This window comes from Impatiens glandulifera, chromosome 1 (genome assembly GCF_907164915.1).
Source record: "Impatiens glandulifera chromosome 1, dImpGla2.1, whole genome shotgun sequence".
Lineage (NCBI taxonomy): Eukaryota > Viridiplantae > Streptophyta > Magnoliopsida > Ericales > Balsaminaceae > Impatiens > Impatiens glandulifera.
Genome location: NC_061862.1, coordinates 98,837,923 through 98,848,485, shown reverse-complemented (window position 1 = coordinate 98,848,485; position 10,563 = coordinate 98,837,923). Strand labels below are relative to the sequence as shown.

The 10,563-nt window shown below is 32.1% G+C and overlaps 1 protein-coding gene across 2 annotated transcripts; it reads right to left on the bottom strand.

Moving 5' to 3' along the window:
- Positions 1–264: 264 nt before the first annotated feature.
- On the bottom strand, positions 265–6,130 carry LOC124919402 (kinesin-like protein KIN-14R). 2 transcript variants are annotated; one of them, XM_047459637.1, is made up of 18 exons: positions 5,855–6,130; positions 5,348–5,625; positions 5,095–5,266; positions 4,938–5,008; positions 4,675–4,858; positions 4,495–4,604; positions 4,323–4,422; positions 4,165–4,251; positions 3,624–4,077; positions 3,388–3,549; positions 3,062–3,280; positions 2,937–2,974; positions 2,701–2,864; positions 2,351–2,602; positions 2,140–2,256; positions 2,007–2,072; positions 653–1,192; positions 265–567 (listed from the first exon to the last, which is right to left on the bottom strand). In XM_047459637.1, the coding sequence occupies exons 1-17, from the start codon at positions 5,991–5,993 to the stop codon at positions 698–700; spliced, it is 3,108 nt and encodes a 1,035-aa protein (XP_047315593.1). In that variant the 5' UTR covers positions 5,994–6,130; the 3' UTR covers positions 265–567; positions 653–697. The 2 variants fall into 2 exon arrangements, with proteins under 2 accessions (XP_047315593.1, XP_047315592.1); XM_047459636.1 differs by having other exon boundaries at positions 266–567; positions 5,348–5,646.
- Between the last annotated feature and the right edge of the window lie 4,433 nt (positions 6,131–10,563).

Below are 10,563 nucleotides of genomic sequence, written 5' to 3'. Positions count from 1 at the left end.
AATTTCTAAACATATAGCTAACTACAATGAAAATACAAATTTAATATTATGAGCTTTTTCTCTATATAATAATTTCGACCCTAATTTTTTTAAAAATAAAATTCATTTTCTTTGTATCATCAACTTATTATGGACTGGAAGGTTAATTTATTTTAACACAATAAAAACTTAATAACCTATAAACTAAAATAAAATAAAAACTCAAACTTCTAGTAAGGCTTTGTGCTCTTCTATAGACTTTGCCCAATTTAACTCAAGTTGGTTATTAGTAATGAATTTCCAAAGATTTAACAAAATGTAAATCAATATGTTGTGAAAAATAACGGTAGATGAAAAATATGCATGTAATTTCCCCAAGACTATGCATTTATTTGCTAAAATTGGAGTTGAAATTTCAAAGAATTGAATAAAAAATAACATCTTGCTTCATGTTCTATGCATTCTCTCCTTTTTCCTTCATGAATTCTTTGGTTAACAACACTTTGGTTACCACTCTTCTTAAAGTCCATATCGAAAAACAAATACAAATCATTTTCCTTTTTGCTCGTGTCCAAAGAAAATTTACACCTACAAAAACACATACATTGTTAGAACGAATCAGTATAACATTAAAATTCAAGAATATAACATGTGTGTAGTAGTGTTTTTTTACCTCGGAAATGATAAAAATAAAAAAGACTATTTTTTCGTTATGTTGTCAAGACCAAACCCTTTTCTTAGTGTTGTCTTTCTTGAGCTGCCCTTGAACAACCGGTTCTCTGTTAATCCTAATAGGAATTGCAGCCACAGGCCTTTGATTTGTTGCTAAATTGGATTTGCTGACAATTCTCGTAGATCTTGCAAACGACTTAACATGACTGTTTTCCGTCTCACTGTTCCTAGAGAGACGTCTCATTTGAACTTCGTTTCCTTTCAGTAACGAAGAACCAGAACCCTGACAGCTGCCTCTGCGGTTATTAAGTGATAACAAGTTTGAATTGCGAAGAATGTTCAGCTGCTTCGAATCACCGTTAATTGAGTCTTGGCTCAATCTTTTCAAGTCTTGGTTGAATCTTTTCGAGTCTTGGCTCAATCTTCGGTTCACTGGGATAGAACTGGTTCCAATGTGATTCTCCTTTTCTTCAAGATGAGTGGCTTTTGATGCAAATTGTTGTTGCTCTTGATCTCTCAACTTATCTTCAAGCTCTTTAATCTGTCAATTATGGATTTTTAGTCTAGTTTAGATTTCATAACCAAGGAGGTTAACGGTTCTGGTTTAGGTAACTCTTAAACTAGTTAAAATCTTACCATTTTAAATTTATGATTTAAAGATTTTACGATTTATAAATTATTTCGGTTTTTATGAAAATAAAGTGAATTTATAATATTTACACATTCAAACAAAATTACATTATTTCGATTTTGTTACTGTGACTTCTTTTTAGTATCATTTGTTATTATTATTTTTTAAATTAGTTTTATATTTAATTATATATATACCTAATAATAATATATAACTAATATTATTTTAAAATAAACTTTTACAATTTCAAATAAACTCTTAATTTGACGAGTTTATAAATGATAAATAATTTGATGTGAACTCTCGATTTTAACTTACTTGTTCATAACACTTTTGAACAAGTTAACTAGCATTAGATCTTTTTGCAAAAGATATAACACATAATCTATGAGTGTAAGCAATTCAGTTGAGTTGGTTATTTTGTAGGAAAAATTAAACCAAAACCAGAACATATAAGCCGGTTCAATCTCTAGGGTTTAAACAATCCAAGAAGAGGTGAGAAACCAAGAAAAATCGAGATAAGAAGAATGGAACACATTTGATAATTTAGTTGCAATCCTAAATTGTAAAGATAACTTCTATCTACTAATTTGGTAAGATAAAATACTATTAGGTTTATCAGTAGGTTTCAGTTATTCAGTTATAGTGCCGTTTAGTTAAGACTGTCACCCCTAACACATAGATAATCTTGTTTAAGGAAACAATAGTAAAATGAAGGAATGACCTTTTGATGAAGAGCAGAATCAACACTTTCTTGTTTATCTTTCAGTTTCATCTCCAGCTCTTCAATCTGAAATAATAACAAAAATAAAGATCATCACGGCGAATTAACACTTGTGAGTTAAGAAGTAGCCAACCTTCTCTTGGAAGAGAACAATGCGCGACTGCGATTCTCTTTCTTGGTCTTTCAGTTTATTCTCAAGATCCCGAACCTGCAGTTTGGTATCCGAATCTGACTTCTCCAGCACTTTGATCTTCAGTTATTTCAAAAATGAAAAATGAAAAAAGAAAAAGAAGTTACAACACTATCAGGAGCTGTTATTATATATCTTTAGACTGGAAAGATACCTTGTGCTGAAGATCACTACAAAGCTCTTCCCGGTCTCTCAAACTGTCAAACAAATGAGTCGCGTGCTTTTCAGATTGGTTTTGTAATGCTATCTTCAGCTCGATTTGCGCTTCAAGTTCTTTAATCTTCTCTTGTTGACACTTCTGAACACGTTCCTTACCTCTCGACATATTTTCCACGTTCAGCCTGTTCTCCTCTAATTTCCTAACCACTTCTTCTTTGATTCTCAGGTCTTGTTTTGCCTTGTCAAGCTACAAACAAAAAAACACACAAAGCAGAGTCGGTTATTTTTGTTTTTGTATCTGGCTCTAGAAGAAAATTCTGACATAAAAAGTTTTCCCCCATATACCATTGTTCTCAGTTTTTGAATCTCACTAGTGTCAATTTGCTTTCTTACAGGACCCATCTCCACACCTCGAACTCTAGTTGCAAAATTGAGTGAACTCGTAGTTTCGCTTGAGTCGTGTTCAGAAGGACTAATTTGCACAAACATTAGAGTTTTCGAGTCTCCTCCTGCATCGAACGAATAATAAATCTTTTTTTTTGCACGATACACACAAAAAAATTGAGAAAATTGGTACTTACCCAAGGAATCCTGAAGAAGTTGAGTAAGTTTTGAATTCCTGAAAAAACCAAATAACAAAGAGAAGTTAGTTAGCCTTTAAAAATAAACTGTTATAAAATTGAAGATTGTATCATTAATTAGCAACCTGTAAGGGATGTGAGTACTATTCTTATTAGCCAAAGCAAAGATAACATCTCCAAGAGCTGAAAGTGATTTGTTGATATTTTGAGCTTCCTTTAGTCGATCGCCTTGAGCATCGGTTTTCGCTAGCCTTTCACTACCAGCCAAGTCTACAAGCCAAAGCTTGCTCTTGGTCTGTTCCCCATTCAATAAGTTTCTCGATTTTACCATAATGCACAACATACTGTAAGAAAAATAAGGAAATTCATTAAAAATCTACACTATGCTTTGATAAAAATTGAAAAAAAAAGATATAAACAGAAATTCAATAAACATTGGGAAGTTTTCTACCAGTGTGAACGGCTACTATGCTCGTTAACATTATTTGATTCAACTGCTCTAGCGTTTGTACCAGCCTGAAGTACATCCCAGACTTCTTTCGTGTTCACTACTCTTGCCTCTACCAATCCCGGGACATGATGAGCCCCTTCCAAGTCTTGTTTTATCTCCAACCTACAATGTTTTCACAAATCACATTCTTTTCTTTCTGTTTTTGCGAAAACAGAGTAAATGTAAATATTAATTACTTTTTCGACGAAGGTGATGGCGCGAGCAAGTCTCTGATCTGCTCATTATACACTTCAAGGACGCTGACAGATATGTCATACGAAAATAATTCACGCCTTTCGTGTGCTATCTTAAATAATTCCTCGAGAGTCCTATAGTTGACTCCTCGGTTTTCCTCTGTCCCTTCCATGGTAAATGTTTTGCCTGTTCCAGTTTGACCATATGCAAAGATACAGACGTTGTAGCCATCTAATACCGAAGTAACCATGGGCAGAGCATCAGCAAAAACATCAAGTTGGTCTTCTTTAGGAGTATAAACTCGGTCGAATTTGAAAATCTTTTTCGAAGAACTGCCTCCATTTGTAATTCCAAGTTCTCCGTCCTTGGCTGCATCAAAATCGATTACTGTTTGATGCCCTGCTCCGATTTCTGTTTTACTCAGTGGTCTACATCTGCAAAATACTCTAATATTCCCTGCTTTCACATAACAACAGTGATCAGTCGTCGCTATAACTAATATTTTAAAAACACATCTGTTTTCAGTAATCATTATTTCCTTGCCTTTAGCCTCTTGAACTTCATTATACAATTTCTTTCTCTTTGTTTGCTCTTCACTATACTTCCTTTTGAGATCCTCACATTGTTCAACTGCAATTTTTTTAGAACCGGTCATGGTAATACTTTTCTTGTAGCGATTTTCTCCATTATAAAACACTTACCCAATGAGTGAATCGCGGAAACCATCTTATTTAACTCTGGAATTGAATCAACACAAGCATGTGCTTCACGAGATAGCTGAGAATTCTCTTCTTTCATCGTCTGCATGGTAAATTCAATTGAAATTCTTCATTCTGCACTCCTAAAGGTAAGTTTTCACAAAAATAAAATTACCTTAATCTTTTCCTCTAGATTATTAGCTGCAAGCGACAACATTTTCTTGTTATTCTCGTACTTTTTGGAAATATTCTTCAGCTCTTCAGTTTGTTTCTCAACTGTTTGATCTGTGGACAAAAGGTAAAAAAATTCAAAAATAAATAAATAGTAGATTTCACTGGGGATGTTACTACTTACCAAGAGAGTAAGTCCGGAATGACAGGTTGTCAAGTTCCATATTAACCTTCTGTAACTGTTCATTAGTAGATGTGAAGGACATCCACGCCTGATAACACTCTTCAGTCTTGGTTTGGCAAAGAATGTTCAGCTCTTTTATCTTTTGCTCATACTTGGCAGTAGATTTCAATTGCATAGCTTTCTTCTGAAAATCACATCTTCTCAATTTGAGTTTTCAAAAAAAATGAATCCTTTTCTTCCAATATTTTAGTTTGGGCATATACCTCAGATTTTGGAAGTTCGACCTTAGCAGCACAAAAACCACATACAAGATCTTCAGGTTCTGTCTCTCCAACTGTTAACAATTCGACATCCAGTCTAATGAAAAAGGAGAATTTTGCAAAACATTTATAAAGTTAAAAGAAAGTCACTCAGTTTGACCTGGTAAAGCAGAAGCTCTTCTTATACAGATTCCACTAACCAATGGGCTTCCAGTTACCCCTTCAAATCTTACTAATATTAATCCATCATCCTTCACCGAGATTCTTGAATCAACCACTTGTAATGGTTTGTTTGCTCCAACCATAGAGAATACATCAAATTCAGATAAAACCTAAATCACCAGAAAAGTAAAAATGAATAATGAAAAAAAAAATAGTTTGTTTAAGTTAATGTTCTTGTTAAATCAACCTACCAAGTCATCTTGAATGAAAACATTGAAAACCCTCATTCCTTTAGGCCCATTTATATTTATGAATTCCATGAAATGAAGATCAACATAGTATTCTCCAGGAGACATGTTTTCAAAACGGTAGTGGAAGTTTCCCACACGAGCTGATTGGTATATGAAAGGGAAATCACCAGCATCTGTTATTGGATCATCAGTCTCGAAAATATCTCCTCCTTCATAATAGGAATCTTCCATAAATTTAATGGAGGAATCTATTTCTGGAGGATAGGTGCCTCCAGCAACTATGAACATCACAATTTCATCTGGTTTCAAGAAAACAGTGTTAAAGAAAGAAATCGTCATCTTTATTCTTATACATGAAAACCCTAGAAATCTAATGGCATAATTGAACTAAATACTCTAGGGTTTCAGGCGCAAGAGCAAAACCGAACAAGAAATGGGCAGATGTTTTTTTTTCCCATCAAATGGAGTAAAATTTTGATGAGGGAAATCACAATTAATTAAACCAACCTGTACAATTCGGCATTGTGAATCCACTTTGTATCAAGCAGGAGCCCGCATCACAGATCATAGAGTTATCCATGAAAGACTCTTCATTTTCTAGATTCGAGGGTTTATCCAGAGCAAGGTCAAGTGTTGAATCTTCCATATGGAATTGTAGATCAAGACCTCGAATGTGTACAGAACAGGAAGAGAGAAAGCCTTCTTGAAGGAGGATTTGGTTGTTAACGGAAGAGTGAAGCAGCTTGCTTTCTCTTTCTCTCTCTATCTGTGTTCTCAATTTTCAAATTGATTGATTTTGCAATCCTCGACCGTTGCTCGCATTTTACCTTAAAGAAAAAGATTTTTTTTTGCTAACTAGGAAACACGGTTTAATTGTCTGATCATTTACCATATATATATAATATTATTCTCATTTATTGTAGTTAATTTGTTATTAATTATCTTTTTCTTTTCAAAATTTAAAATAATTTAAAATAAAGTCTATTTTAGGCACAAAATTGCTAATTCGTTCTATTAATAATTATATACTTTAAAATTATTAACTTGTGCTGATGTGATTTTGTTTGAAAATATCATATCAAACATCACTTAATATTATGTAAATGTGCCAAATTTTTTATTAGCTGAATTCGAATTTGAATAAGTTTATAAATTTATACTTAACTATATATATATAATGATATATAATGATGCTTAATTTTTAAAGTGTCCGGATTGCCGGGTCGAGAGTTGTGGTTAATTTGAATATATATGTGAGAGTAAATTGATACTTGGGTCGGATTGTGGGTTGACTCGCTCATAAACTTAAAACGGTTAAAAATAAAATTAAAAATGCTATATGTATGGTTCGAACTTGCAACATAACAAATTAAAAACAACCTTTAACCAACTAAGCTAATAACACTTTATATTTTAAATGCACACCAAATTTAATGAACGCGGAACGTTTTAGCAATATAAGTTCAAATTTTTAACTAACTAATCTATATATATATAATGATGCTTAAATTTTAAAGTGTCTGGATTGTTGGGTTAAGAGCTATAAGTATGGTTCGAACTTATAACATAACAAACAAATACAACCCTTTAACCAACTAGGCTAATAACACTTTATATCTTAAACTCAACACTAAATTTGATAAACGCGGAACATTTTAACAATATAAGTTTAACTTTTTAACTAACTAATCTATATATATATAATGATGCTTAATTTTTAAGTGTCCGGATTGCCGGGTCGAGAGCTGTGATTAATTTGGATATATATGTGAGAGTAAATGGATACTTTGGTCGGATTGTGGGTTGACCCGCCCATAAACTTAAAATGTTTAAAAATAAAATTAAAAATGATATAAGTATGGTTTGAACTTGCAACCTAATAAAACAAGTACAAACCTTTAACCAACTAGACTAATAACATTTTATATTTTATACTCAACACCAAATTTGATGAACGCGAGACATTTTAACAATATAAGTTCGACTTTTTAATTAACTAATATATATATATATATAATGATGCTTAATTTTTAAAGTGTCCGGATTGTCGGGTTGTTTAGATATATATGTGATAGTAAATGGATACTTGAGTCGGATTGTGGGTTGACCCGCCATAAACTTAAAATGAATTAAAATAAAGTTAAAAATGTTTTAGGTATGGTTCGAACTTGCAACCTAAAAAAACAAAAACAACCTTTAACCAACTAGGCTAATAACACTTTATATTTTAAACTCAACACCAAATTTGATAAATGCGGGACATTTTAACAATATAAGTTTAAATTTTCAACTAACAAATATATATATATATATATAATGTTTAATTTTTAAACTGTCTGAATTGTTGGGTCTAGAGTTGTGGTTAATTTGGATATATATGTGAGAGTTAATGGATACTTGAGTCGGATTGTGGGTTGACCTGCCCATAAACTTAAAACGGTTAAAAATAAAATTAAAAATGATATAGGTATGGTTTGAACTTGCAACCTAACAAAATAAGTAAAACCCCTTAACCAACTAGGCTAATAACACTTTATATTTTAAATTCAACACCAAATTTGATTAACGCGGGACATTTTAACAATAATTTTTTAACTAACTAATCTATATATATATAATGATGCTTAATTTTTAAAGTGTCCAGATTGCCGGGTCGAGAGTTGTGGCTAATTTGAATATATATGTGAGAGTAATGGATACTTGAGTCGAATTGTGGGTTGACCCGCCCATAAACTTAAAATGGTTAAAAATAAAATAAAAATTACTATAGGTATGGTTCGAACTTGCAACCTAATAGAACAAATACAACCCTTAAATAACTATGCTAATAACACTTTATATTTTAAATTAAACATCAAATTTCATGAACGCGAGACATTTTAACAATAACTTTTTAACTAACTAATATATATATATATATATATATATATATATATATATATATATATATAATGCTTAATTTTTAAGTGTTCGGATTGCCGGGTCGAGAGCTGTGGTTAATTTAGATATATGTCAGAGTAAATAGAATACTTGAGTCGGATTGTAAGTTGACCCGCCCATAAACATTTTTACCGTAATATTTTTTTCACGGTTTTTTATATTATTACTCGTGCAAATGCACATAATACATGCTAGTTAATACTAATAAGCCATTCTTCTATTTCTATTTTTTCTTTCTGTTTCTCTCCCTTTGTTTTTATATATTTTACAAATAAACCTTTTTCTAAAAATAAATTCTAATGTCTTATCCTAAGAATTGATTCAAACTTCCCTCAAAATAGTATAATTTTTTATTCGACTTTTTGTTACCTTTCAAACCTTACTAATATTAACCCCATCAGTCTTAAGGAGATTCTTGAATTAACCACTTGTAATGTATTCATTTACTGATTTTATCATTTATCATATATTTAATTTGTTTAATGATTTATGTTTTTCTTTTCAAAAAAGTCAAACTAATTTGAAATAAAGTCTAGTTTAGGCACAAAATTGTTAATTTGTTTTAGTAATAATTATATAGTTAGAATTTGATTAGCTTGTGTTAATTAATGTGGTTTTGTTTGAAAATATCAAATTCAAAACTAGATCATTAATTTTGAATTTTGTACAAATGTGTCCAACTGAGTTTCATTTTTCTTGAGTTTTCTCGATTTAATTCTGTAAATTTGAGCTTGAATTCGACTTGATTATTTATCTATATTTAATATTAATTAATAATACTATAACCCTTGAAAAAATTTCTTTGTGTTGGATTCCCGTGAAAAGCTCGAGATTCGAGATTTTAACTTCGATTTTTGTGTTAGAAAATTTCTTTTAAAATAGAACATTATTTTTAAAAGATGTTATTGATTCCTGACATCGTTTTGAAATTAATTAATTTCGGGGTTCAATCCGAAGATTTATAGTAATCAAATCACAATTTGATTTTTAAAAAATCATTTAGTTTAAATTAATTAAACATAATTAATTTAAAAGATTATGTATTTTGAAACAGAGTCGCCAATTGAATTTTTTGAAAATCAATAAAAGTTGACATACATATACAAACGTATTGACTAAAATTTTCTTTTAGTTCGTAGTTTGGTGATACTCGGAAAAAGGCCTTCGCGCTTCATTCTCTATACCCGTTTTAAAAATGGTCTCTACTTATAAAGTTGATTTTTGAAAATTGGTTGTATAACGTTTGAGTTCTAATCGATTATTCTTCCGGTCCCAGTCATGCTTCTAGGTTTTAATGTTTTTAAAATATTGAAACAACAATATTTAAATGCCGGTACCTGTTGCGGATGATAACTAGAGAGGAAATACCTGAAGAATATCAATCATTTTTAAAGGCATTAAAGTTTAGAAATAAACACCAAACAAGCTTTTGTTAAAATATTTTTGTGGAAATATCCCGAAAATATTTAATATACATTTTCGAATATTTTGAGATTTTTAGAAAATGATTTGGAGTCCCCAAATTACAAAAATAATTTTGGATTTTGAAAAGTGGAACCAAACAAGCCTAGGATCGGAGTCCTAAGCCTGGGGCTCATTTTTATCGATCGAGGTCAAAAGACCCTCAGTTCGTGTAGAGGCTCGGGATCTTAGGTTTAAGCACTAAACTCCCTCAATTGAGGTGCTAAGAACACTCGGTTCTTAGCTGATCTTACCGGTCTAAGTGTATAAACATATCGGTCCTAGGTTAGCATGTAGGCAAGTTTCTCGGTCGATATGTATAAACCTCTCGGTGCTAGGCTAGCTCTGGGCTAAGTTCCTCGGTTCTAGGTGTGGGAGCTCTTGGTCCCAAGGTCGGACCTCTTGGTCCTAGGGTTTGGGATTCTCGGTCCGAAGGTCAAACCTCTTGGTCGTAGGTTTTGGGATTTTTAGACCCATGGTCGGGCCTCTTGGTCCTAGGGTTTGGTCATAGGTGAGAATTCTTGGTCGAATCTCTTAGTCCTGGCTCAAGAACATCGGTCCTAGGTCTCGGTCCTAGGCTTTAGACTAGACCGAGGATCCTCGGTAGGACCTCTCGGTCCTAGGCTAACAAGCCTCGGTCCTCAAGAATACAAGTGTGCATGTTTTTAAATTCGTTTTTTTAGTTTTGATTCTTTTATCTAAAAGCTTGGGTAGCTTCACAAAGCTCACAGGAACATGTTAATTATCATCTCAATGTATCAATCGACCTGAATAATGATCAATTTGTTTAAAATAGTTTGGGAACAAAAATCGGA